The 27,304-nt window shown below is 39.1% G+C and overlaps 5 protein-coding genes across 9 annotated transcripts; 4 read left to right on the top strand and 1 right to left on the bottom strand.

The window, feature by feature from the left end:
- The first annotated feature begins 335 nt into the window (after positions 1-335).
- LOC129732908 (protein krasavietz) lies at positions 336-10,122 on the top strand. Of its 4 annotated transcripts, none has more exons than XM_055694323.1 (11): positions 336-496; positions 1,257-1,392; positions 2,547-2,618; positions 5,533-5,706; positions 5,765-5,865; positions 6,115-6,253; positions 6,485-6,786; positions 8,013-8,120; positions 8,354-8,573; positions 8,632-8,754; positions 9,105-10,122. In XM_055694323.1, exons 3-11 carry the CDS (start codon positions 2,558-2,560, stop codon positions 9,128-9,130), a joined length of 1,254 nt encoding a protein of 417 aa, XP_055550298.1. In that variant the 5' UTR covers positions 336-496; positions 1,257-1,392; positions 2,547-2,557; the 3' UTR covers positions 9,131-10,122. The 4 variants fall into 4 exon arrangements, with proteins under 4 accessions (XP_055550298.1, XP_055550300.1, XP_055550299.1 ...); XM_055694324.1 differs by having other exon boundaries at positions 339-496; positions 1,326-1,392; XM_055694326.1 differs by having other exon boundaries at positions 341-496; positions 1,230-1,392.
- A 1,033-nt stretch (positions 10,123-11,155) lies between these two features.
- On the top strand, positions 11,156-12,434 carry LOC129731273 (copper homeostasis protein cutC homolog). Its single transcript, XM_055691134.1, has 2 exons — positions 11,156-11,849; positions 11,911-12,434. The coding sequence occupies exons 1-2, from the start codon at positions 11,286-11,288 to the stop codon at positions 12,193-12,195; spliced, it is 849 nt and encodes a 282-aa protein (XP_055547109.1). The 5' UTR covers positions 11,156-11,285; the 3' UTR covers positions 12,196-12,434.
- On the bottom strand, positions 12,341-14,174 carry LOC129731271 (vacuolar protein sorting-associated protein 16B). The gene is made up of 6 exons (XM_055691130.1): positions 14,010-14,174; positions 13,444-13,955; positions 13,357-13,384; positions 13,132-13,279; positions 12,536-13,077; positions 12,341-12,478 (listed from the first exon to the last, which is right to left on the bottom strand). Exons 1-6 carry the CDS (start codon positions 14,076-14,078, stop codon positions 12,437-12,439), a joined length of 1,341 nt encoding a protein of 446 aa, XP_055547105.1. The 5' UTR covers positions 14,079-14,174; the 3' UTR covers positions 12,341-12,436.
- A 90-nt stretch (positions 14,175-14,264) lies between these two features.
- On the top strand, positions 14,265-16,350 carry LOC129731272 (alpha-1,3/1,6-mannosyltransferase ALG2). 2 transcript variants are annotated; one of them, XM_055691132.1, is made up of 2 exons: positions 14,265-14,389; positions 14,454-16,350. In XM_055691132.1, exon 2 carries the CDS (start codon positions 14,456-14,458, stop codon positions 15,701-15,703), a length of 1,248 nt encoding a protein of 415 aa, XP_055547107.1. In that variant the 5' UTR covers positions 14,265-14,389; positions 14,454-14,455; the 3' UTR covers positions 15,704-16,350. The 2 variants fall into 2 exon arrangements, with proteins under 2 accessions (XP_055547107.1, XP_055547108.1); XM_055691133.1 differs by having other exon boundaries at positions 14,278-14,397.
- Positions 16,351-23,319: 6,969 nt separating this feature from the next.
- On the top strand, positions 23,320-27,025 carry LOC129731237 (unextended protein). The gene has a single exon (XM_055691074.1). It carries the CDS (start codon positions 23,484-23,486, stop codon positions 26,460-26,462), a length of 2,979 nt encoding a protein of 992 aa, XP_055547049.1. The 5' UTR covers positions 23,320-23,483; the 3' UTR covers positions 26,463-27,025.
- The last annotated feature ends 279 nt before the right edge of the window (positions 27,026-27,304 follow it).

Here is a 27,304-nt window from a genome sequence, read left to right on the forward strand (position 1 = left end):
AAAGTTTAATAAAATAATAAAACTGTTTAGATTTATGACTTAATTGAGTTGTAAGTAGTTAAAAAAAAATTTAAATTCACTTATCCTTTATGACTCAGCGGTAACCGTGGGTGTTTTTCATATGTTTATCCAGTCAAATTTTTAGATGAGATTTTTTTCAAGAAAATAGCCTAACTTTCCTATTGAATGTTCAACCCTGCAACTTCCGCTCATGATATAAGTGTTAGTTTAGGGTTCGAACCGATTCGTATCTGTATACATTTATTTTACTTACACACCTTCATGTATCGTATACCTACGTGAATATCGCACCCACACCACCGTATGAAACCAATTCCGCTTTCCGCGTTGATCTGCCAGCCAGAGCACGGAGTTTTCGACTTTCGTTAATCAGCGCGTGTGGTGTGAAGCATTCGGTTGTGTGTCGTGTGAATTCTCCCTGTTTTTCACTACTTCTGTCTCATTGCTCTCCGCGAGTTAGCCTAGAAAAAAATCTGTAAGTAAAATCGTGACCTCCGGAAGCCATTTTTCTTTTCGTTGCGACGGTGCTTTGTCTTAAATTTAGTTTCATTTCATTCGTGATCAAAATGCGTATATTTCACTAGGTCGTTTATCGATTTTACAAATACGTTTTAATTATTCAGTGAAGCAAAATGGCAGTTCCCCACCTGAAGGGAATTGCAAATTTTCCATTCACATTAAGCATAAGAAATAAAGTATAAAAATTAGTTCTTTGTGCATTGATAGGCCACAAAACGGACAAGGAAATGAATTACTAGACCTTGAATAGTACGATATTTGCGTGCCAAAGTAGTTTCAATCATCTAGAGTTCGGGAAACGCATTTCAGAATGAACGCACACATGAAAAAGTCGTCTAGTCGGATCGAGTTTGTAATTAACGGTACCTAATGATTCACTACTGTAACAGTTGATCCATCATCGTGTGGTTAGGATAGCCAAAGTATACGTGAACCGGTTCAGGATATTTCACGCTCCTAATACATTTAAAAGTGTTGGTGTGTGCGCTTTTCTCTGCAGAGAAACTCCATCGCGCGAAATCCTATACGATCAAAGTTTCGAGCCGAGCTCCCTTTAGCCCTCATTAATCAAACGAAAGTGGTCAGACGACGGTAAACGGTACGAGCGCGGAAATATCCACGTTTTGGTATCTTTCGACGTGTCCGCGATTATTTCACGTCATAGTTTTCGTTAATAAACAAAATTGTAGTTTTGTTTCTTTTTCTTTATGTTTTAGTGCAACCCGAAATTGTGATATTTTAGTTTTTGAGTTTAATTTATTTTTTTCCTCCCGGGACCGGAAAAGACAACTGATTTTAAAGAAAAACTATTTGAATTTGGACCCGTGCATTTCGAGGAAAACCAGTTTCTAAGTAAGCTTTTGTTTTATATCCTAATTTCTCTTTAAGTTGTCAATGGGTTTCGTCAGTTCTTTTGAAATATATTATCTAGCTACGGTCACTTGGAAAATACCGAAAACACCCCACATGGTAATAAGTAATGGAGGCACATAAGTCTCGCTCTTACTATTAGTCACCATTTTATTGAGCTTGCCTTGTCTCGTATGCTTTGTATCGAACTTCAAGTGCTATGAGTTACTTTGTTGGTCTCAAATTGTAACATTTAAAAAAGTCAGTAAAGAGTAACAAATGATTTTTGGTGTTTAGATATGTGTCAGTGAAACGTACACGTGGACTTTTTTGATTAGTGAGTTCATGAACTCTATCGAATATTGATTAGTATTTTCTTTAACGAATAAATCAATATGACAGAACATTATTTTTTTAAATTTGTTATTGATCGCGAAAAACTACCCTTTGTGGAAAAAAATCGGATAATATATCGATTGTATTGGGTACTTTCAAACAATTGAACAATTATAAGCAGTGCTATGATTATCTTGTTCATGATAATCCGCAGTCTGTTATGATTAGCTATATGTATACCATAGCTAAGGTAAAATTGAGGAATGACTTTGTTGCCCTCTTAGTTTCCAATCCTTTGTACCGTTGTTTCACTAAAAGAAATGTAAGGCGTAGTCCGAGAAGCATTTTAAGCTAAGAATAAAAATGTTTCCTTTGATAACTAATCCGGAAAGCTATGTGTAATGGACAGTAGTGGTCCACGGATTGAACAATCGTTATCAGTTCCTTGCGTGGAAAATACCGTTTAATATCGGAAAACTGTCAGAGCAAACCAATCAAGCGTGTGCTTAGCTATGTTATTCGAGCGTACAACCCGTGCTCGCTTTAACACGCAGCCTCGCTACAACGTCATAAATAGTATTACCGGATATAGAATATTTATTCTTACGCTGAATTATAGCTTCTCTAAGTAAGGGATTTTCCTTGCAACCGTAGTTTATTAGAAAAAAAAGAGCTGACGAAACAGATTTTTTTTTTCATTCAATCATGACATTAATTTATTTTGCATTAAAAGTATATTTTTTGGAAATAAATTATTTTCAATATTCGCAGTAATAATGCATGTTGTATTGTTTTCTTTTATTTTCTCATTGACGGTGCAGTAATTTGTTGTATGAGTCAGAAAGCCGAAAGACCAGTACTATCAGGTCAACGCATCAAGACCAGGAAAAGGGGTAAGTAACGTTCTTTGATAGTTGCTTATTAGTAAGGTTAATAAAATTCAACAAAAACTAGCGTGACTTTACAGCTCTTTTCGGAGTGTTATAGTTTAAATCGATATTTTAATATGTATTGACGAAACGAACGTGATTTCAAACTCAGTTATTTAAATTTGAACAGCGGTTGGACCATAACGACTAGTGTGCCGTGCGCATCAATCTGCGGCAATACTGAAAATTATGGTAAAAAAACGTGAAAAACTTCATGAACAATAAATGACCGTTTCCACATCCGTATTGGAAATTTAGATTATTTTTATCACTACATGCTAAAACAATTCATCGTAAACGATTGTAAATGTTCCCTGTTGATACAGTGCCTATATACGGTTTAAAACAGCATTTTCTACCGTGTCTTTTTCGAATCACCACGAGAGATATCGTTTTCACAATGCTGATAATAAAATTCATCTTCTCACATTGCCAGTTTTTGAATTTAAAAAAAACTGGCTTCATGTGAACAGAAGAACACGAACCGATAATCTCACAGTATGAGCAAACGAACATTTATAGCGTATGTAGGTACCTCGAACAATCCTAACGTCACCATCTGAAATCGAATAGCACTTCCAGTCTGCCGTAGTGGCCTCCAACTACCCAGGGACATTACGTCTATTTACAGTGCTTACAGTAAATCAATTCTCCACCCGCCTTTTTCGTTACCTTTTCTAGCGAGTTGGGCTTAAAGAGAAACGAACAACATGGTACGCGGGCCTGGATTGTTAGAAGTCAAGTTTACCAATGGATTGTAGTAGTTAAATAAAACTTTATTGAAAGCATAATTTATAGTAATAAGCAAAAATTCATTTATGTGATACAAAAATGATTACTTAAGTAGAATGGCAATCAAAGAATTATCAGGACGCAGCAATTAAAACAAATTTAAACGTCTGAAAAAACTGAAATTATGAGGGTGTTAGCTTACAAAAAAAAAAAAACATTGAAATACAATACACTAAGGTCGCTTTTTACGCGGGTTTTTTTTTACGCGGATTCCAGAATTTACGCGGTATTTTTTTTGCGCGGATTTCGGTTTCCCTTCACTCGGAATGCAGAATTAACGCTGGTTTTTTACGCGGATTTCGGAATTTACGCTTTTTTTTTTACGCGGATTCCGGAATTTACGCGGTTTAATTTACGCGGATTCCGGAATTCATGCGTTTTTTTACGCGGAACGTATCCCCGCGTAAAAAGCGACATTAGTGTATTCTAAAATAAAAACAAAAAAAAACACCCTAAAAACTAATATTCAAGCATGTGTTAGCAGGTGGAAAGTTTTTAGAGTTACAAAGTTCCCTGTTGATACAGTGCCTACATGTTCGGTTTAGAAGTTAGAACAGCATTTTCTACCGTATCTTTCGAAAAACCACAAAAGATATCGTTTTCACAATGCTGATATTAAGACTCATCTTCTCACACTGCCAGTTTTTGAACTTTGTATAAAAAACTGGTTTCATGTGAACAGAAGAACACGAACCGATAATCTCACAGTATGAACAATCGAACATTTATAGCGTACCTCGAGCAATCCTAGCGTCACCATCTGAAATCGAGCACTTCCAGTCTGCCGTAGTGACCTTCAGCTCCCAGGGACATTGCGTCTTTTCACAGTGCTTACAGTAAATCAATTCTCCACCCGCTTTTTCCGTTACCTTTTCTAGCGAGATGGGCTTAAAGAGAAACGTACAACATAATTCACGCAACTGGGTTGTTAGAAGTACAGTTTTCCGATAGATTGGAATTAAATAAAACTTTGACGAAAGCAAAAAAGAAATCTAGAAAAAATATATAAGATTACCAAGTGTATATTTAGAAATCTCAGAAAAATGAGTCCTTCTAGTAGATGCATTTATCATTTATTTTTTGTTTTACCCCTCAAATCTAAGTACGTTGAAACTTTTATCAGAAAAAAGTAAAAAAAACACTTAATTTTAAAAGTATAAATGTAAGAATCAGTTCTAACTCTATGATTCAATGTTACAATTTTAAAAAGCTAGCTTTTCTTCAAACCAAATTATTTAAAAAAAACTTGCATTCGGCAAATTTGATCAAAAAGTGCGAGATGAATAGAAATAGTAAATTTCTCAGCTAGGCTATGAGTAGGTTGAAACCGGAACTCCGATTTGGTAGGTCAAGAAAAAACAGAAACAACCTGGATGATAGGTATAGGTATCAGTTTAATTATTGCTTCAGAAAAAAATGTGTCAATTATTCGTATGTGTGACAATTATTCAGCTGAAGGTCAATTGTCATTGTATTAACTTATCAGTAGTTCGACACATGATCGAATTACAAGGTATAGTCACTGTGACAGTAAATCAATCATTAATTTTATATGGTGCAAGATTCCTGAACACCACACCATCCAACAAAGAAACAAATTGTGCGAAAGATGCAGCTTTCAGCTATCGCAATCATTATTGACTGGTGAAAATACAATAAATCCTGTTACCATGCTTAACGTACGTCATTGAGGATGAACAGAGAAAATGAGTAATGATGTGTTATGTATGTCTAACATTTATGTAACAGGAATGCCTAACTGCAGTATAGAAAGGTGGCATCAAAACATACTTGATCACTTGCTTCTACTATCTACTGTTCACTCGCTCGAATTTGTGCGCAGCATTCAGAAGAATCATAACAGCGTCAGTGTAGTTTATTAGGTTTTATGCTTTCGAAGTTTTTTTTTTTTCTTTCTGTTTTTGTTTGTGTCGAGGGACATAGCACACTCACAAGATGATTGGAAATGACGCAGTAGAAGCGTGTTTTCTTCGCAATCATATTACGCAACCAATCGTCTAGAGCAAACTGTTGCTGTACAAATTTAAATTGCCCTTCTAACAAATTTTCTTTGTCTGTATTACAGATGAAAGAGAGAAGAATGACCCCACGGGATTCCGTGACGCGGTCATTGCAGGTCTTGAAGCAGCTGAAGATCTAGAGCAAATTTCCAAGTTTTTAGACAGTGCCGGTAACAAGCTTGATTATCGTCGCTACGGAGAAGTATTATTCGATATTTTGATTGCTGGTGGATTACTTGGTATGTATGGATATGTTTTCAATTTGTGAAAATTTTTAACTTTATCAACTTATTACAGTACCCGGTGGATCTATCTCGCAAGATGGCGAGAAACCACGTACCGATTGCTGTCTATTCGCAGCACCGGAAGACATGGAATCGATGCGTAACCATGAGCAGGTAAGAAGAGCTAACTCAATGTTTAAAACTTAAGAGAATTTTTGCACATATTTTGCTAGAGCCAGTTAATGTAGCCATCCAATTTATCTGGTGTGGACAAATGTGCTACAACAAAACGGAATATCTTTGCTTGAATTCAATTTCCTCCATAATTGGCATTGGAATTGTATCTTTCTAGCATTCCGACATAACGAACATTCGTAATTCACAAAAATGTACTAATAATGAACCATTTTTGTTTTATAACAGATCTTTACACGGCTTATGCGTCGATACAAGTACCTCGAGAAAATGTTTGAGGAGGAAATGAAGAAGGTTCTAATCTTCATTAAAGGTTTTACTCCACTCGAAAGGCTCAAGCTAGCGCGCATGACGGCACTATGGATTGGTAAGTACTATTTTGTGGTTATATTAGGCACCTGGATCCCTGGATATTTGAAAATCACAACAAATTGAAGGTTAAAAAAAACAAGAAGTGCCCATACTAAAGGGTCCAGTCTTTTTGCTTACATCTTTTCTCTTCTTGACTTGAAGACATGAGATTATGATGTCAATGATGATTGGAACAGTATTAAAAACTTTTAAAGAAACTCAATTAACGGTTACCTTTTCTATACAGCTAACAATTCCATACCACCGCACGTGCTGCTCGTCTTGAATAACGAGCATCTGACGAAGGATGGTCTAGCACTCGAGTTTCTGCTCGAGGTGTTCGTCACCTTCAAGCAGGAAAAAGGCACGGCCCCGCTGGTAGCAGTCCTGCGCAAGGGAGGTCTTGATAATCGTTTGCTAGATTTCTTGCCGATTAACAAGCGTAGCGAGGAATATTTGAAGACCGTGTTCATCGAAAAGGACTTAGCGGATATCTTCAAACTTCATATGGCTCAGGCGAGCCAAGAAGCAAAGCGAGAACTGACACAGGTGAGAAATTCTATCGAAACCGTTTTATTTCACTGGTGATTATTCCAACCAAAAAAAAAAAAAAAAAAAAAAAAAGACGCACCTAATTAGAGCCAACCGAAAGTGTGTTTCAGTCCTTCGGTGGGTGTCGCATGAGTGCAATATTAACAGATTGTATTTTTGTCAAGTTTTGACTTCTATCATGGGAGACGCAACGGGTTTCTTCGTATCAGAAATGTACACCATACGTTTTTTGTTCAAGAGCTAAAAATACATTCGACACAAGCGACAACTGCGCTCGTCAAGGCGTGCGATTTACAAATTTTCGTTTGTTTATCGTGTTATTTCCTTCATTTTTCTACTCTAAACTCGTGTGTTTTTGTTCGATTGTTTTTCGAAAAATCGCGCCATGACGTCGGCGTCTCCGGGACGAAGTTAGATAATTTTGTTTTGAGAAAACCTTTGTTCTGGTGTGGCAAACATTTTTAGGGTTACCTGATTTTTGAATGTATAATGAAGATCACATCAATGAAAAAGTTAGCAAACAAATAAAAAATCTTTTTAACAGAAGGCAGTACACAGTAAGTTTCTTCAGATATGGTTGAAATTACAGGTAAAGGCCGTCTATTAAGCAGAGCAAATGCATCTTCACTTGTGCGTTGTTCAGTCCGACGGCCAAGAGTAAACTGATTCTGAAATATATACTGCAGCCAGGGTTTCGATTCTTATTGCAGAGTATTTTATTGAAGCAGACACACTAAATGGCTGAAAAAAAAATGAAATTTTCAGAAGAAAAAATAAATGTAATTATCTGATGGCACATTATTAGTAGAACTAGTCGTAATTTTCCTGCGTGAATCGACTGGTGCGGAAACATGTGCTACAGTGAAGCCGGTCAAACCTGTTTCAGTGAGTGATCCTCTTTGCCAATATGTAAAGTAATGGAGCATTCACTAGCCTAAGGTTTGGTACAGCATTTATGTTGTTTTTACGACTCTTAGATAACATGTAACTTTCGATAAATTAGTTCCAGAATTTTGGTTAGCACACTGATTACTCAATAATGTGTGTGCTTTTGCTAATTCTGGTAAAGTAAGCCTAAGTCATACTGAATTCGACATCCTTTCGCTCGATGTCGAATGCATCAAGATCTAGGACAAACGCTTCCTCCAATCAAATATGTACTACTATCCCTAATACGTAACCAAGTTATGTAAACTAATTTTCATTTCCTCATTTACTTTCAGTTGCTGAGCGATGATATTAATGATGGCAAGTCAGCAAAAGATATTATAGCCGACCTTAAGGAGATGTCGGTCAGATCAAACATTCCTGAACATGAACTTATCGGTCTCGTAAGTATCTTCTTCACCTTAACACACGGCTTTGAAATTTAATGGCATCTGGACAAATCCATTTGGAAGATGCACTTTCTTCAGAATGGTTCAAATGGTTGCCAAATCATAGTCGGGATACCGAGACAATGTTGCTTGTTACCCAAACAACTGCGTGTCTCACGGAACTCTACATCAAGTTATCAGCCATACCAAAACGGAACCAACCTTATTTATCATTTGTTTGCTCTCAGATCTGGAACACCATTATGTCACTGGCTGAATGGAACAAGAAGGAAGAATTAGTGGCTGAACAAGCGTTGAAGCATCTGCGTACTTACACGCAACTATTCGAAGCGTTCACCACCTCGAATCGATCGGAAATGGCTCTGCTGCTCAAAGTACAAGAGTTCTGTTACGAAAATATGAACTTTATGAAGGCGTTCCAGAAGATTGTACTTCTATTCTATAAAAGTATTACAACCATCTACCATATTGCTGTATGTCATGCTAATATGTCTTTTCGCTTCAGCCGAGGTTGTCTCTGAGGATTCGATCCTTAAATGGTACAAGGAAGGACACTCAAACAAGGGAAAGATGCACTTCTTGGAGCAGATGAAAAAATTCATCGAATGGTTGCAAAGTGCTGAAGAAGGTGGGTAATGTTACATAATTTAGAGTTAATGCATCACGTAAACCCCGGACTTTGAGCCAACCACATTAGGTCTGTTTTTGTCTGGTCGTAAATGGATGCTAGAGTAAATTCGATTTCGTTTCACAGCCGATGATATATATTATCATCGCTGGTTAAAGAAGCCGATACATTGCTATTTAAATAGCTAGAAGTTTGGGAAGTGTAATATGTCTTATAATTTGGACCAAGATGCTTTTTTTAAATTTTCGATGGTATATTTTCTTTGTGACGATAACGTTAGCCGAAGGCAAAGGCTTCTTTTATTTTATAACATTGCTGCTCAACCTTTGTTTCGATTTCATATCTTACAGAAACTGAATCCGAAGAGGAGGATTAAATGGAGCCCCAAACAATCCAAAACTTATGACGAATATCGTGAAGACACGAAGGGAGATTCTTTAGACCCACACACACGCATACATTATATAGTGAGCGAAATGCAACATATTTATTCTATACAAAACACACCAACCAACCAACAACTTTCATGTGAATCATTGAGTCTGGAAACAGAGAAGCTACTACTTGAAGCAAATCGTGAGCCGAAAAGAAATTACTCGTGAAAAGGCGGTAAATTCGCTAGTGGAGAGCATCAAACTCATCTCTAGTAATCTAGAAAATAAAATAGATAAAACGGTCTACCGAAAACAAAAATTTATACAAAAAAAAAATGAAAACCAATAAAAACTGATACACCGCAAACCGAAACAAGATAAAAGTGGCAGTAATTTTTTTTCTGTCGTGAAAATTAGTTGAACAAAAAAGAAATTTGTTACACCAAATTGTATCACGCATACATAGGTCCTGTATCATTCAACCAATTGCTGTATCAACAGAAACAGTGATAATAGCATGCTTTTAAACATTGACAATTCTAAAAACAAACGACGGATGTTACAAAAATTGAAACCATTGTAGTTATACATTCGCTGTGTAACTTCGTGAACCCTAAAATAATCACAAATCAGTAAACTCTCCCGTGCAAAGTACCAACAGCTAGAACTAAAACGGCAGACCTTTCTATGGTTCAAGGTGTTCAGGTCTCAGCGAAAAATATTAAGGTAGAGCAGAGTTTGGAGTCTTCCACTTTTTCGCTAATTGAACTATAATCACACAAACAAGTATAGCACATTATAGAAATACAGAAGAAGTAAAACATAAACGAATTAGGTATCTACATTCTATTTGTCCCTGAAGTAAAACGAAAGGCGACTTTCCGGTGATTAATCGAAGCACGAATTGCATTTTTGAGACATGGTAGAATGCAACTTGAGTATAGCATGAAAGTTAAAATTAAACTGGAAATAAATTTTAATATTAACCAAGAAAGGTATAAAAAAAATTGAATGCAAATAGAGAAAATCCTCTATGTCTTATTTCCTTAGCTTTTTGCCAACTCGATCTAAACGCGCCCAGTTAAGGTGACAATATGCAACGGATGTAAACATCTTCTATTGACGTATCTGATCATCCTGCGGATCGTAAGATGAAATTCCTAGCAAAGCGATATTGGATCGAACTGTCCACATTCAGAAACGACAGTTTTTCATCGAAAAGAAGATTTATTTGAAAATAGGTCAACTGACAAATGGTCAGCGTGCGACCAGACCGAACCAAGCGCCATATTTTTGAGAGTTATTAACACTAGTGGATGTTAAAACCATGTTTTTAGCGCTTGGTTCGGGAAGACGTTTACTCTATTTCAATTGGTTTAGGGCAAACCAACCAACACTGATCAGACTAGCATTCCTCTACGGAAACGTAACATGGCCCATGCTTCGGTGAGTTGGGCATGTCGAACGACAACCCGACTGAAAGGAAGCGACGGGGCGCGCAGCGAGCAAGGTGGCTCGATCAAGTGGAAGCCGACCTGCGAGCCTCCGCAGACGACATGGCTGGCGAGCTGCAGTCATGGACCGAATTGAATGGAGACGACTTCTTCGAACAGCAAGAGACACTTCGGCCTGGAACTGACTGGTAAGGTAAGTAAGAATCAATAAGTGGTAGATGAAAATGTATTGAGTTTGAAAGCCACACGAGCCCTTGGTAGCGCTAGCCCCGCAATTGTTCTGTAAACTACTAACGGTTAGCTGCGAAGTCTGTGTCAAATCAATTGGTCGAACTCCGAGACGGAATGTAGAATCAGGGCTTTGCTTTGTACTTATTTGATAAAACATGCATCCTGTTTTTTTTTTTTTTTTTTTTTTTTAGAAATGACGCTCTTGGTTTTTTGCCTTTTACAAAAATCCTTGTGTCTTTTTTATAGCATTATGGTAAATCAGGAACATCCGAAAAAATGTGTAGGTATACGAATTCTTTTAGATACATTTACATGTCAATTATAAAGCCCAAATTCTCTCAGTGTATTTACAACACCTGTTGAATAGCCGCTAGTCGTCTTTTTCGTGGTGTTTTATTTTACGACAACACCGAAGTAATATTTGAACCGTGATAATTGTGAAATATTTAATGTTGGGCACCATTAGAGTGAAATGACGAGGACCTTGCTAGAAATTTGTGTTGATTCTTTCGAATCGGCTGTGGCAGCGATACGTGGAGGAGCAGATCGGCTCGAACTTTGTGCTGCCCTAAGTGAGGGTGGTCTTACGCCGTCCGTTGGACTTCTCGTTCAGATACGTGATTTTATAGCTCGGGAAGCTCCCAGTCACGAGTCACCAAAATTATTCGTAATGATACGATGCCGTCGAGGTAGTGATTTTTGCTACAGTGAACCGGAAATGCAGATTATGCTATATGATATGAAACTTCTCGCTGAAGCTGGTGCCGATGGGTTTGTGTTTGGAGCACTGACCGATAACGGAGAGATTCATCGGGAACACTGTCAGCGGATTGCAGCAGAAGCACAGGCTGTCAACAAACCGTTGACTTTCCATCGGGCCTTCGATTGCACGAATCGTGAGCAGATGTCCGAAACATTAAAGGTCCTTGTTTCGTTGGGTTACAGCACGATTCTTACTAGTGGCTTTGAGAAGACAGCTTGGACAGGTGTGGAAACTATCGCTCGACTTGTCCAATTGGCTACAGAGATTGAGGCTGTATGTTTATAAATCTTTCTTATACGTATTTCATACCAGCACGTTCTAAAATTATTTCCAGAGCTCCGGCGCATTGGTAACCATTATGCCCGGATCAGGCTTAACGCAATTCTACGCTGCGGAAATTATACGAAAGACCAAGTGTGCTGCAATTCATGCATCGGCTAGGTCTTTGAAAAAATCTACCCGGCCGAATTCCCTTTCAATGGGTGGAAACTCTGCTGATAGCGAAGGGTTGTTGGTTTGCAATGAGACAATTGTTCGTCAAATTAACAGCTTAATAGATGCTGTCGCGATCTCTGAACGCTACAGACCTAGGTCTAACCGTACGGAACGGTCAAAGTGACAGCCCTGTGCGTTGTTCAATCTTTACTACAGGTCGAATTTATTTCTACTTTAACCATCTTAAGTATAAAAAAAACGTTGTTTGTTCTAATCACAAGTAATTACGAAAAGGATCTTCACTGTGCAGTAAAAATAGGCATAAAAGCTCATACTACACCTATGCATGCTAATGCTTCGCATTTTTATTTTCTCGTCAATAAAATTTATAATTATAATAAACAAATACTTAATGCTTTTAAATTTTATTTGATCAGTTTGATTGCATCACTTTTCCACTTATTGTTCTGTAAAAGAAGGGACATATTAGCCTGTGCTAACCAAATATTTCGATGGGTATATACCAATGTTTTGAGTGCGTTCTCAGCGTAATATCGTTCACCTGTGCCAGCCTCCAAGGTATCACGATAGTTCTCTAGCTCCCCACGATCCTTCAAGGCAACTAGCGCGTCGACGATTCCTTTCTTCGCGTTAACCTTTCGAGCCAACGTCAATCTGCGCAGGGGTTCATCTACCTTAGCAAGAAAATTAGTCAGTACGGGTTCCGGTGCATGCAAAGCGAACAGCCGCAGAATGGTTTTGTCCAATGGAATATGTATATTGAACGACTTTTGCTTCAGATTGAGCCACGCCTTTTTCTCGAAGATGTGCTCAAAATCAAGCCAGGCCTGACGCTGGGCTCGTTCGTTCAGAGCTATCCACTCTAGTTGTGATTGTGACACCTGGTGGCTTTCCGCCAACTTGAAAGGATTTTCGTTAGTCTGCAGCGATGTGTCGCCCCATTTGTAATGGTTACAAACATAGAACAGGGTCTCAAGAACGGATCGATCCAAGATGGATCCAGCAGACACAACACTAGTCGAATGCTGTTTTGCTATTTGGAACTCTGTGAAGTGTATTTAAATATGAATTATGTTTTATCAGATTTTTTCGAGCTTACCTATAAGATTGATGTAGTTTGATACCAGCTGAGCATAGAAGCTGTTCGCACCAGGTTGTGAGAAATAATCAGCACTAATCTTTTTCAGCCTTTGGCGCTTGAACTCGATGTTGGTTGTACTTCGAACGTAAATCGAGAACTGGAGCAACTAAAAAACAAGCAACATTTAAGAATTTTTTCATCGGGTCATGACAAAAAATATGTAATTGATTATTATATATTTACACTCGCTTCGTGATGTCTGCCCAAAAATCTAAAAAATAATAATCGGTCATTAGTATATATAGCATATATTTATAAGTAGGTACTTACACTAACAAATCTGTACATTCGGTAACCCTCAATCGAACAGCCATATAGTTAATGTAGTGACTGACAGCCTCCGAGCGAATTTGCAGCAATCTGTAGAACAGCTTTTTCTTGAGAGTTTTCTCTAGAAATAGCACCACCTTCAAAATAGCATTTCCGTTACCAGATGCAATAGCGGCATCAATTAAGTCTTCCTTCTCTCGCAGGGATCGGAACATTTCCAGCGAACACGGTTTGGCCAGGATGAGCATCGCCATGGTTGATTTCGTGGAAGGTGCGTAGCTGTAATGCTGCAGTCTTTTCCTAAGTAGCTTGATTTCCTCCTCTACACTAATGCCCTTGGGGAGCGGTAACTCATGGCGTGATTGATCCGCTAGTACTGACGCCAGATCTTGCTCAGAAATCAGCAAATGCAGTGGAAGCTCACTATGGGTGCTTGGGTAGTTCACCTCCGACGTATTGTCCTCGCTGAACAGGCTTCGTCGATTCAAGCCTGGCACTTCCAGAACAGCTACCTATAGGTATTTCGGAAGTGAGTTAATTTTGAGTGCGATAAGATTAGATCATACCTCGTCATCGTCAAAGTTAAAGGACTTATTGGCGGTGTCGTTCCAGTAATCATCATCTTTCGCTTCCATTATTCGGTTTCAAGAAAATAAGCTATTTTTAATGCTGCCAAAAACGTAAACAAGAACCATTGCGAATTAACTGTTGACTGACTGGATACGAGGGGAGCTTAAATAGTAATCCAGTAAGAATTGGGAGCACGCTCACAAGTTTCCTAAAATTTGCCATGTGGGAAATCAGCTGTTAGCAGACGTCAGAAATGACAGCCGTAATTATTTCGCATGTTCTGCTGGCAAGCGTTTCATCATTGCAGCGTACGTATATAAAGCATTCTATCTGTACGGTTTGATTCTTCTGATTTCGAAAATAAAACAGTAGTTTGGTATTAAAGTAGGTGTAACACGAGAAATTAAAGTTACTGATTGAGCGTTCCCATTTTCAAACAGACATGGTTCGCGTTTTATTCGTTCATCCGGACCTAGGCATTGGCGGTGCAGAAAGGCTCGTGGTGGATGCTGCGCTGGCATTACAAAGTAAGGGTCATTCGGTCAGCTTTCTGACCAACCATCATGATCCGGAACACTGCTTCGAGGAAACTCGCGACGGAAAGCTGCAAGTGACGACAGTAGGCGATTGGATTCCGCGGGATATTTTTGGCAAATGCTATGCTGTTTTTGCTTACGTTCGAATGGTGTATGCGGCGTTATATTTCAGCTTCTTTCTGTCCAAACAGGAGAGGTTTGATGTTGTGTTCTGCGATTTAATTTCGCTGGGTATTCCTATTTTTCGGTTTGCCAAATCGAAACCAAAAGTACTGTTTTACTGCCACTATCCAGATCAGCTGTTGTCTAAACCTGGAAGTTTGCTCAAGAGATACTATAGAATGCCACTGAACTATCTGGAGGAAGTTACTACTGGTCAAGCCGATGGGATTCTGGTCAATAGCAAATTCACCAGCCGCGTTTTTAAGGAAACCTTCAAACGATTATCCGTAGATCCAGATATATTGTATCCGTCACTGAACACAAAATACTTTGACGAGACCGTAATTGCCGAAGAAGATAAAATTGCTGGAATTCCAGCCGATCATTTCGTTTTTCTTTCGATCAACCGATTCGAACGAAAAAAGAACCTTAATCTGGCATTGTATGCTTTTCAAAAACTTCAGGATTTGGTTACTTCTCAGGAGTGGAACCGCCTGATGTTAATTGTAGCTGGTGGATATGACGGGCGAGTTCTTGAAAATGTAGAACATTTCGACGAGTTGGAGGAATTGGCCGAGGATATGGGTCTTCGTTCGAAAATCAAATTCCTACGTTCTCCAAACGATCGCGAGAAACTATTTCTGCTGCAACGTGCACAAGCTCTGGTTTATACACCGGAAAATGAACACTTTGGCATCGTGCCGCTAGAAGGTATGTATCTCGGAAAACCCGTCATCGCGGCCAACAGCGGAGGTCCGACGGAGACAATCATCCACGACCAGACCGGTTTCCTGTGCGATCCACAACCGGTTAGCTTTGCCAGTTGCATGGCTAAACTCGTCCGAGAGACTAAAAACTGTGACCGAATGGGCGAAATGGGTCGCAAACGCGTCCAGCAACGATTTTCGTTCGAAGCTTTCAGTACCAAGCTGGATAACATCGTAACTGATTTGGTTGCTCGTCAGAACCCTGAGCCTCGCAAGCAAAAATAGCAGAGGATTGTATTTCCGCTGTCAAGTTTTTTGCTCTTGCAGGCAATGCGGAATGTAATTAATTAACTGTTCCACACATTTGAATCTAACTTCTTACAATTTCTGGTTCAATTTTTGGTGCCACTCCAAAGGTGTGATTGCTTAGACGTGTTGCTAAGGCATATGTAAAAATAACTAAATAATATTATAATTATGATAAGACGAAAGCATTAAATGTACATTTGTAACTAAAATATTCCCCATAAGTTTATAGTTTATAACTAGAAATGGTAGTTACAGTAGATTGTGCGTTTTTATATGAAACTTCTTTCTTTCTTATAGAAAACACATTAGTGCAATGGACAATTCTGACTTTGCTATCAATATCGCCTGTTTTTAGCGTATTTCGTTACCTTTCCACAGACCACTTGCCCTATTCTGGGATACGGAGTATTTTTTATGTCGATCGAGCCTTAAACAGGCCAACAAAATTGGAAGGATGGCTGACTCGATCAAGTCTACTATACGAAGTATTCTATAATAAGGATGTACGTGAAATCATCCTGTGAAAAATGGTAGATTAGAAAAAAATATTTATAAAATGTTAGATGAGAACTTCATTATAGTGATAACATGTAATACACTTGAAGGTTTTAATTTTGATGACACATCACAGATTTCATAGTTATCAATCCGAATTTCCTACAGTGTATTTTAGTGTTTAGCTTTACATCAAACTATAAATCAAGTCGTTAGGGTATGTATTTTAAAACTTGGAATAGATCTCCAAACGCTTCGTCACTTGTAAAAGATGCTATAATAGTACGCTCTTTGACGAAGTATTTTGAACCCTCTAACTGGCTTCTATATTATTTAGATATAGCATAAGTCTTTTTAGAAAAATAGTTTTCTTCTAATTGGTTATATTATAAGATTTGCAATTAAAAGATATCTTCAAAAGTTATAACGAATTCAATTTTTGTAACGACTTATTTCACATTTTACATCTAAGTTTTAAAATGCATAACAGGTGTCTTGTTGGAACTAGTTGCGCATGGTTTATTTTGTAAATTTTATGAATATACAAGAGTTTGAAATTGTAAATTTAATAATATGATATATTATCAAATGATTTCAAAAAAGAATAAACAGTAGAAACATATCGTGTAAAAACTGATTTTTCTTCAAAATCCGCATATGAAAAAAAGGAAACTCGAAAATTTGCGTAAGCGTATTAAAAACCGTTTTAGTTCCGTAATCTGCGTGAGAAGTGACTTCAGTGTTTTCGGTGTTTTCCATAAAAAAAAACTTTATTTCAAAGGATGAGCAACATGTCAAAAGGTCGTAAGTGCAAACATAGACAAAACAAAGGCCCAAACACAATTGGGTCCTACAGCTATACCAGTTTTAATATATCATATGAAAAAGCTGAGCAAAACGTGATTTTTAAAAAATGTTTATCGTAATCTTTCGATGTTTAAATGACGAATAAAATATTTGCTCGAATGCCTAAAATGACAGTTCGCCCAAATCCAGCTTTTTACGCACCATAATGGTGGTCGCCTGGGAGGGAGAAACGGATACGAAGCTGTGTGAGTGTCAAAATGAACCAGAATGAGCTGTTACTGACTGTCAATTTGAACCAAGAGAAAAAAAACGTTGGTTTTGTGAAAAGTATTGTTATAACTGAACGGTATCGCGTTGCTTGAAAAAATATTCATCGCAAACAGTTTTTGTATTCATTGTCGTTTTACAAAATATTTTAATTTATTTTCACGCGAAGGTAATAAATTTCATAGGCTTTAAGTAATAATAATGTTAGCGAACTTCGAATCTTAAACTTAGTTTTTTTTTCTGGATTTAAGGCTTTGGTTACTATTTCGAACACAATTAATCACGGCCGAATGTTAATTCTCGTTTCACAAAATAGTGAGAAGTAGGATTGTAAAATTTTCGAAGCTGCCTCACAGGTTACGCTCTCGTACACATTTTCAGAAAGTCTGCGCAAATATATATAAACTCAAAACTCTGAAGAAACTTTAACACAACGGCAAATTGAAATAAACGCAGACTCGAAAAATTTATGTTTTACAGACAAAGTTGCACTTTCAGTATTTCTATGTTACAAAAAACTTCGTTTGAGTCATGCATGCGTTACAGCAAGAAGATTGCTACACGCTATCAAAAAACGACGCATGTCTGTATTTTTTGTTTTGAGTGTAGTATTCGTTTCTCCCTCCCAGATGGTCGCTATATTCCGTGTTCGTAATATGCGAACCTCTCTGCTTACGTCAGATTTGCGATATCTGAAAAATTGGCAACGCAAATGTTGCCGGATATATTTTTCTTTTAATAAAATATATGAAGACTTCAAACTGACGTAAGCAGAGTTGTCAAAAGGGTGGGTAATTTATTACGAACTTTGCATTATAGCGTCCGCCATTATGGCGCGTAAAAAGCTGGATACCGTACTAGGGCGAACTGTCTCTTTTTATTTTTCATTCAAAAATCGAAGAATAATGATGAACATTTTTCGAGAATCATGTTTTGCTCAGAAAACTACATTCTTTCATTTGATACATAAAAATCAGGAAACCGTCTCAAATTTTAGGACCCCATTGATCGCAATGCTGAATAAAATTTCTTACCAGTTGCATTGTTAAGGCCCAAGCACAATGGATACGTTTGCGTTGCCTTGACGTTAATTTGACAGAAAATGTATGGGCTAACTGTCAAATTGCCGCAAACGCAGCCGCAACATATCAATTGTGTTTAAACCTTTATTGTCGCTGAGAACATCTCCGGCGGAGTGATTTGCGATTAGGGCGCACCTGGCAAAATAGAAACATTGGGGAAAATCAGTTTCAAAATTTGCAACATTTTCAAATCGTAATTTCAAAGGAAGTGACTAACATTAACATAAATATAAAAAAATCGACGTAAAATAAACCTGTTTTCTAACAATACCACATTGAATTTGTGCAATTATGGCTAAAATCTGCGCTTTTCTTCTAACTCTTATCAAATAAGCCTTAAAGCATTCTGACAACGAGATTCGCCCACCTCTATTTCGCCATAAAGCGTTCTGACAACAAGATGCGCCCCAGGATGCGCCCACCTGTATTTCGCCTTGTTTTTATTTTTTCCTCAGTTGCGCCCTTTAAATGCGCCTGTATTTTGAAAACATAATGTTGATCCGCCCTTTACTGTCGCCTGTTTACGAAATATTTCACAAATAAGCCCGTTGATTCAAAACAATGAAAAGTGCCAATTTCCAAAGTATCTTTTGTTTTGGGTGAACTGTTTTGACGCCCTTTACTAAAAACTTGATTTAAATAGTTTTTTCGATTATTGCTAAATGGCTGCCTGCTAAATTCTTGCCATGAATTTTGTCAGTCTTTTTGAAACCAATGGCGCAATAAAACGGTTTGTTTACATTTTGTTATTTGCGCCCTAATCGCAAATCACTCCGGATCTATTTTACGCGAATATCACCAAAAAAGTTTGCTGAGTCTTCTACAAATTGAATCTCTAATCATATTTGTAGTTCAAATGCACAAGACGCAATTTTTTTTTCATAATAGACATATATTCAGTAAACTACAGTAGTGAATCAGAGAAGTAAAAAAAATATATTTTTGGAAGATAAATACTAAAATTCGAAGTGCTTTGACGAAAAATTCAAAATAAAGATGCTCTTTTGCAGAAATCGACCATTTGTGCAAAATAATAGAAAATGTTGAGTGTATCAACCTTGTCTTCTGCCCCCATCTATTCCCCCGACTATGGAAAAGCTACTGTCAAACTGTAGCACGAACTATATCCGTTTCCTATAATAAATCTATCATTCTTTGTAAAACTACAATACAATAAAGACACGTTTTTCATCATTACTTTTGGAGTCCGATTATTTAATTGCGCGAGTGCCGTTCCTCCACCATATCATTTCAGGTTATGGGCCCAGGATCGCTGAGTGATAAGAATAAACGAAAATGACGGAGGTTGAAGTAGCCGCTTTGGATGAGCTGAAGGAAGAGCCAGCAGACAGCGAGGCTGTCAAAAAGGCAAAAATCGCGAAAAAGCAGAAACGATTAAAACAAGACAGAAAGTGTAAATTGCTGTTAGTGTCCCGAATTGACGACTCACAACTTGAGTACGTGCAAGAGAAGGGGACTCCGAAACAGATTTGGGATGCACTTGTTCGTGTCTTTGAACGGAAGAGCATCGCTAGTCGTATGTACTTGAAGCGGCAGATGCTATCGTTGCGTTTCGAGTCGGGATTTCTACAGGATCATTTTCTCCGGTTTGACCGTTTAGTTAGAAACTACCGAAATACCGGAGCTGTAATTGATGAGTTGGACGTTATTTGTCATCTGTTACTGACGCTTGGTACAGACTATGCCACCGTTATAACAACAATCGAAACGATGCCGGAGGAGAGGTTGTCGCTCGAGTTCGTTAAATGTCGACTTCTTGATGAAGAAATAAAGCATAAAGGAGCAGGTATCGAGTTATTCACTCCGAAATCTGACACAACAGCCTTCGCTGGTACGCAGAAAAAGTACAAAAAGAAAAAGATTGAATGTTTCGGCTGCCATCAGGAAGGGCATAAGTTGTCGGAATGCCCAAGGAAACAGACAGAAAGAAGTAAACAGCAGTCGAAAGCGAACCTAGTGGAACGTAGCGGTGTCTCCTTCGTGGCACTAAGCGGGGAGTGTCAATTTGATAAAGAGTCATCTATGCGACACCGAGTGCAGTGGTTTATCGATTCGGGGTGTACCGATCATCTATTGAAAGACAAAGACCTGTTTGTAGATTTGAAACCGCTCCTGAAACCTGTGGAGATTGCTGTCGCCAAAAACGGTGAATCGATTGTCGCTTCTCATTCCGGTACGGTGAAACTTTTCTGCATCGTGAAGGGTAAATACATCCCGTGTACTATGAACGATGTACTGTATGTTCCAACGTTACGTTTTAACCTATTTTCTGTAGCGAAGGTTGAAAGTAAAGGGATCCGTTTTGTGTTTAATAACGGTGAAGTGAAAATATACGATGGTTCCGAGCTGGTCGCCAGTGCTACGCGTCGCGACAAACTGTACGTGCTTGATATGTACACAAGTGAAGATATCGGAAAAATTGGAGCGATGCTTACGTGTAGTCGTATGAGCAAGGACTTGTAATTATGGCATCGCAGGCTGGGGCACTTAAACGCCAAACAGCTCGAACAGCTGATGAGCAACAATATAGTAGACGGTTTGACACCATTAGAGCGGAATACGGACAAAATCGGAATAGTGTGTGAACCGTGTGTTTTAGGAAAACAAACTCGAAAACCTTTTCCAGCTCGCGATGGAAAACGGTCGTCGCGTGTGCTTGAGGTTGTGCATTCCGATGTATGCGGACCAGTTACCCCGGCGGGACTGAACGGTGAACGCTATTTTGTTTCATTTGTCGATGACTGGAGTCATTTTTCTATGGTTTTTCCCAACGACGTGCAAACGAGAAGTGCTCGAATGTTTGAAGTATTACGAAGCGGTTGTCAGTGCGAAATTTGGACAGCAAATATCCCGTTTGAAATGCGACAACGGTGGCGAATATAAGAATAAAGCGTTGATGGCGTTTTGCCGAAACAAGGGAATCGAAATCGAGTAGACCGTTCCATATACCCCTGAACTAAATGGAACCAGTGAGAGATTTAATCGTACTGTTGTTGAGCGGGCGCGTGCTATGTTGGAAAATGCTAAAATCGACAAGCAGTCGACAATCGAGATTTGGGATGGAAGACGTCCGAATATTGCCAAATGTCGTATTTTAGGATGTACAGCATATGTTCACGTACCAAATCAGATACGACGAAAATTAGATCCGAAGGCCTGTAAGGGTATTTTTCTGGGTTATGCACCGAACGGATACCGAGTCTGGAATCCAACAACCAGGTCGATTGTCGTTGCACACGATGTAGATTTCGTCGAAGTGGAAAATAAAGCGACATTGCCAGAAAGAGTGAGAAATAGGGAATACAATTCAGTGATTTATGTGCGAGAAGAAAAAGAAGAGAGAAACAGTGTACAAGAAGAAGATAAAGAACAGTCAGAAAGCATTGAAGAAGAGGATGAAGAACAGTTTGCTAATTTCAGAGAAGAGGAGGAGGAGGAAATTAGAGATGATACTAACGTCCGTCCGACTCGAGTTCGTCAACCGCCAGGATTACGAAGTGGAAGCTAATTTCGCTTCAAATGCGTTATCGTACGTTGAAAACTTACCAGACTCGTTGACGGAGATGCAAAAACGAGACGATTGGCATTTGTGGCAAAAAGCGATGCAGGAGGAGATGGACGCGTTAATGAAGAACCGTACATGGACCTTAGCAAAGTTGCCAGAGGGTAGGAATGCAGTATCCTGCAAGTGGATTTTTAAATTTAAGCAATCTGAGGCGGGTGAGTCACCACGATACAAAGCTCGTTTGGTGGCGCGAGGTTATACTCAAAAAGCAGGCGGAGAAGAATCGAAAAGGATCTCGAAACCATACAGAGAGTTGATAGGCTGTATCATGTACGTTTCTTCAACATCAAGACCAGACATATCAGCAGTGGCGAACTATCTCAGCCAATTCCAGGTTTGCCCCAACGAAGAACACTGGGTTCATCTTCAGAGGGTGCTACGGTATATCAAAGGAACGTTAAATTTGGAGTTATGTTATCGAGGTAACAACAACAGTCAGTTGCTAGAAGTTTACAGTGATGCCGACTGGGCGAGTGACACTACAGATCGTCGTTCAATTTCTGGTGCTGTCTTTAAAGTCTATGGAGCAACAGTTAGTTGGTTTTCCAGAAAGCAGGCAACGGTGTCGCTATCGTCAACTGAGGCAGAGTTGGTGGCTCTTTGTGTAGCTGCATGCCACAGTCAGTGGTTGGTCCGTCTACTGGGTGATCTTGGAAGATTTCCTGGAGGCCCCATTTTATTTCATGAGGATAATCAGTCGTCGATAAAGATAGCCTCAAGTCGAAAAGATTCAAGTCGTCTCAAGCACATGGATGTCAAATATTTTTATATTCGTGAGCTGTTGGATAAAAACCTTATCAAAATTGATTACGTTCCGTCATCAAATCAACATGCTGATATCCTGACAAAAGGTTTGCCTGCTGCAGATTTCAAAAGGTTACGTAAATGTCTAGGGATGGCAGAGTCCAACGTTTAAGCGGGCGTGTTGAGTGTATTAACCTTGTCTTCTGCCCCCATCTATTCCCCCGACTATGTAAAAGCTACTGTCAAACTGTAGCACGAACTATATCCGTTTCCTATAATAAATCTATCATTCTTTGTAAAACTACAATAAAATAAAGACACGTTTTTCATCACTACTTTTGGAGTCCGATTATTTAATTGCGCGAGTGCCGTTCCTCCACCATATCATTTCAGAAAATGCTAATGAACAGATTTAATATCAATAGCTTGAGGCATCGAAGAACAACAGCAATCAACAACATAAGAAATTCGTAGAAAACCAAAAAATCGTATCAGGACATTACGCATATAACAGTTACTCAATTTTCGAATAATATTATTCGAACACTTTATTTTGCAACTGTCAGCGTTAAGATTACGGGCTGGATGTGCTCTCATCAGTCACCTTTTTTCTCTTTTCTCCATCGTCGGTGCCGTTGATCAAAATCAAAGTCACAACAAAAGAGTGAATCACTTCAAAGCGAGAACACTAATTTCGGATCGAAGGTAAAAAACGCGATAGCGAGCCTCCCCCAGCAGTGTAGTAGTAGCCGTTTATGTTTAGCGGAGTATAAATATGCCGAGAGCTAGAAGTGTGTCGCGAAGAAAAAAACCTTGTTCAATTGGACTGGCTATTGTGTTTGTTGTTCTAGTGAAAACTCTCGACGGATCCGTCGCATCCGCAATACTCAATAAGAGCGGTGAACAAAAAGGTTCCGTGACCAGCGATGACAGTGCTTTCAGTTCCCTGCCAATTGACAACGATAACCTGTTACAATATCAGCATTTGCTAGCAATTTCCTACCAGCAGCAGGACGGGAGGCGGAGTAGCTTGACCCGATTTCAATCTAAAAGTGATGAAGAGCTGCTGGTGAAGCTAGTGTCGCATGAGCAAGACTGCTGGAAGTGGATCTCATACTACAACGATGGAAGGGCTCATATCACCGATCGAAACGATACGCATTTGCTAGTGTCGGTGGCATTTTACGCTCGTCAGCAAAAATTGTTGAACGCTGGAATTGATGAAGGATCATCGATAGTTGGTGTCTGCATTGCTGACACAGAACGAAACAATTTGTTTTATTCGCCACTTTCGTCTCTGATAGAGGATAGGAATGGCGCGGGTGGTATATGGCAAGATGGAGCCAGTGATCGTCGTTTACCACGCAGTATTGATGAAGGAAGAAAACGGGTAAACCATCTTCCAAGCGAGGGAATGTTGGGTAGAAACTTGCTGATTTTCGGTTTTCGTGTTGAGCATGCTAATAAAGAGCCGACATTCGACGATGAGGCTGTTCCTTCAGTTTTGAGCCATTCCCCAGTGACACTGCGTCTTTTTGGACAAGGATTGACTGAAGAAACTGTGGTAGTTTTCACACAGGAGCCTAATGTCTTCGGCGGATCTTGCTTAGTACCGGTGACTAAAATTTTTCATGTAGTGCCAGGATCTGCTACCGATAACACCGCATTAATCAACGTTGAATTTCCTTTGCCCGTTGAAGGTGACTATTTTTACATTTGTGCTAAATATGACTCAAATAAGAAAGAAAAGCAGCAGACAGCCGAAATGGCCGAGCCATTCATTCATCAAGGCCGAGACCCGTGGATGCGCATGACTAGTTATGAGCCCTTCTTACCCTTGTGGGCATCATTTATTATCATTGGAGTTTGTCTGATGTTTTCTGCTCTGTTCTCTGGACTGAATCTTGGTCTTATGTCGCTGGATCGTACCGATCTAAAAATTTTATGCAACACCGGCACAGAAGAAGAGAAGCGCTATGCCAGAGCCATTCAACCGGTTCGTGATCACGGAAACTTTTTATTATGCAGTATTCTACTAGGTAATGTACTAGTAAATTCAACATTCACTATCTTGCTGGACAGTTTAACTTCCGGTCTTGTTGCGGTCATCTGCTCTACGATTGCTATCGTAATTTTTGGCGAGATAACACCGCAAGCAATTTGCTCCAGGCATGGTCTGGCTGTCGGAGCTAAAACGATCCTTATCACGAAGGCTGTAATGGTGATAACAGCGCCGTTGGCTTATCCAACTTCAAAGGTGCTCGACTATATTCTCGGGGAGGAAATCGGTAACTTTTACAATCGCGAGCGTCTGAAAGAGTTGGTCAAAGTGACCACTGATATCAACGACCTAGACAAAGATGAGGTCAATGTGATTTCTGGAGTGCTTGAACTACGTAAGAAAACTGTTGAGGCTGTGATGACTCGTATTGAGGATGCTTTTATGTTGTCGCTGGATGCGGTATTGGATTTTGAAACAATCACAGAAATAATGAAATCGGGTTTTTCGCGCATTCCGGTTTACGATGGCGACCGAAAGAATATCGTTACGTTGCTATACATAAAAGATCTCGCTTTTGTCGATCCGGACGATAACACGCAGCTTAAAACGTTGTGTGAATTCTATCAGAATCCGTGCCATTTCGTATTCGAAGATGTAACTCTTGATGTGATGTTTAAACAGTTTAAGGAGGGGCATAAAGGTCACATGGCTTTTGTACACCAGGTCAACAACGAAGGTGAAGGCGATCCCTTTTATGAAACTATCGGTTTGGTGACGCTGGAGGATGTTATCGAGGAATTGATCCAGGCGGAAATCATGGACGAAACTGATGTATTTACCGATAATCGTCGGAAAGTGCGTCGTGATCGTACAAAGTGCCAGGACTTTGCCGTATTTTCTCAGGGACGAGACGGGACTTCACAGCGACTGCGTATTTCACCGCAGTTAACACTGGCAACATTCCAATATCTTAGTACTTCTGTAGATGCATTCAAAGCTGATATGGTGTCAGAAACCATTCTTCGCCGACTGCTCAATCAGGACATTGTTCATCATGTTAAGCAAAAGGGTAAAGACAAAAACGACCCGAGCATGTTTATTATAACTCGTGGTAAACCAGCAGACTTCTTTGTACTTATTCTGGAGGGACGTGTGGAAGTGACGGTGGGCCGAGAGAATCTGGTTTTCGAAAGCGGACCTTTTACTTATTTCGGCACACAGGCTTTGATACAGAATGTGGGCGTTGATGTACCGCTAGACTCATCGCAACAAATTATGGGATCCCTGCAGTCATTAAATATGGACGCCATGTTGCGTCACGTTTTCTTGCCCGACTACACAGTCAAAGCTGTGACTGAGGTGGTATATATTCAGATCAAGCGCAACTTGTACTTAGCAGCTAAGCGTGCCACACTGATGGAACGTTCGCAACGTCTAGGTGACCACTCATTGGAGCCGATTGATGACGAAGTGGAGAAACTCTTGTATTCATTGGATGAAGATGATCGCAGCGTGGGTGCGGATACAGCAAATCTACAAACACCGAAGGCCAGTAAACCAACGAGTAATGCGCCTTCGCCGACGTTTATGATCTCCGATCGGCCTACTCCAGACCAGAACAATGGACCAGTATCAAATGCTGCGCAGTTAGGGCTTGGCGCCTTGAACACGCGCAGCAATAGCCTAGCTGTTACCTCTCAGCGTACGTTTGATGAATCAGAAAAACCGTTGCTGACCCGTTCCAAATCATAATCGCTAACTCCTGCTGTTTTTTTTTCGCAAAATAAGTTAAAAGTAATGTTTGTAGTCCTGGTTGTAGTCAAAAACAAAAACTATTATTACTAGCAAAGAAAGCAAATCAAATCAAAGCTATCATGTAAGTGGCATGTACTTCTTAACGTTTTATTTTTCTAAAAAAAAAAAGAATACACAAAGAAGATCTAGAATGTAAGTGAATCTTTCTCCCTTCTTCCTATTGGACTACTTCCGATCCGCTCACGTCGAGGTGGAGAAATAGTGTCGGTTCGTTGACGAACTCGAAATGCATCGAGTAAATTGATATCACCTTCTACCATCGAGATTTTAGTTAAATATATATATATCACCATTAGGTTAGTACACAAATTAAGTTCCTTCAGAGAGAAAATAATAAAAACTGTTGCATTATGAACAAGCAGAATTTGTAGTTGATGACGAACGATATAAATTAGTTACGATGTGTATCCACACAAAAGTCCCTGCATTTCACAACCACAAAACCAAAATAAAAACTGTTTACGATATGATATAGAAAATAAAAAAATATTTGTTTCCAACTCTTCGACCAGGATATTTTTATATATGGCTGATTTGTGAAACCTTGATCTTTTAAAGAAATTGATTTCTAACACTGCTTTCGATTTTTGGAAAACTGGTTGAAAAACTGCATAAATTTATAATTTCTTAAAAGCTTAAGCAGATAGAGTTAGTTTTAAAGAATCAACAGAAGAGTGGTTCAAAAGGTTTGAATTGAACGAAAAAAAAAGTTAAACCAATAATGCTAACCAACTGTGTTTTGAGAAAACAATTAAAATAGCACTTTTACAATTCTGAAC

Source organism: Wyeomyia smithii, chromosome 3 (genome assembly GCF_029784165.1).
Source record: "Wyeomyia smithii strain HCP4-BCI-WySm-NY-G18 chromosome 3, ASM2978416v1, whole genome shotgun sequence".
NCBI classification, from domain to species: Eukaryota; Metazoa; Arthropoda; class Insecta; order Diptera; family Culicidae; genus Wyeomyia; species Wyeomyia smithii.

Excerpts from the sequence above, each read along its gene's own strand:
- LOC129731237 (XM_055691074.1), top strand. The coding sequence starts at position 23,484 with ATGCCGAGAGCTAGAAGTGTGTCGCGAAGAAAAAAACCTTGTTCAATT.
- LOC129732908 (XM_055694323.1), top strand. The coding sequence starts at position 2,558 with ATGAGTCAGAAAGCCGAAAGACCAGTACTATCAGGTCAACGCATCAAG. Across the intron at positions 5,707-5,764 it reads GATTGCTGGTGGATTACTTG|TACCCGGTGGATCTATCTCG; the intron begins GTATGTATGGAT and ends AACTTATTACAG. Across the intron at positions 8,574-8,631 it reads TGTACTTCTATTCTATAAAA|CCGAGGTTGTCTCTGAGGAT; the intron begins GTATTACAACCA and ends TTTTCGCTTCAG.
- LOC129731272 (XM_055691132.1), top strand. The coding sequence starts at position 14,456 with ATGGTTCGCGTTTTATTCGTTCATCCGGACCTAGGCATTGGCGGTGCA.
- LOC129731273 (XM_055691134.1), top strand. The coding sequence starts at position 11,286 with ATGACGAGGACCTTGCTAGAAATTTGTGTTGATTCTTTCGAATCGGCT. Across the intron at positions 11,850-11,910 it reads TGGCTACAGAGATTGAGGCT|AGCTCCGGCGCATTGGTAAC; the intron begins GTATGTTTATAA and ends AATTATTTCCAG.
- LOC129731271 (XM_055691130.1), bottom strand. The coding sequence starts at position 14,078 with ATGGAAGCGAAAGATGATGATTACTGGAACGACACCGCCAATAAGTCC. Across the intron at positions 13,956-14,009 it reads TTAACTTTGACGATGACGAG|GTAGCTGTTCTGGAAGTGCC; the intron begins GTATGATCTAAT and ends AAATACCTATAG. Across the intron at positions 12,479-12,535 it reads AGAACGCACTCAAAACATTG|AACAATAAGTGGAAAAGTGA; the intron begins GTATATACCCAT and ends CTTCTTTTACAG.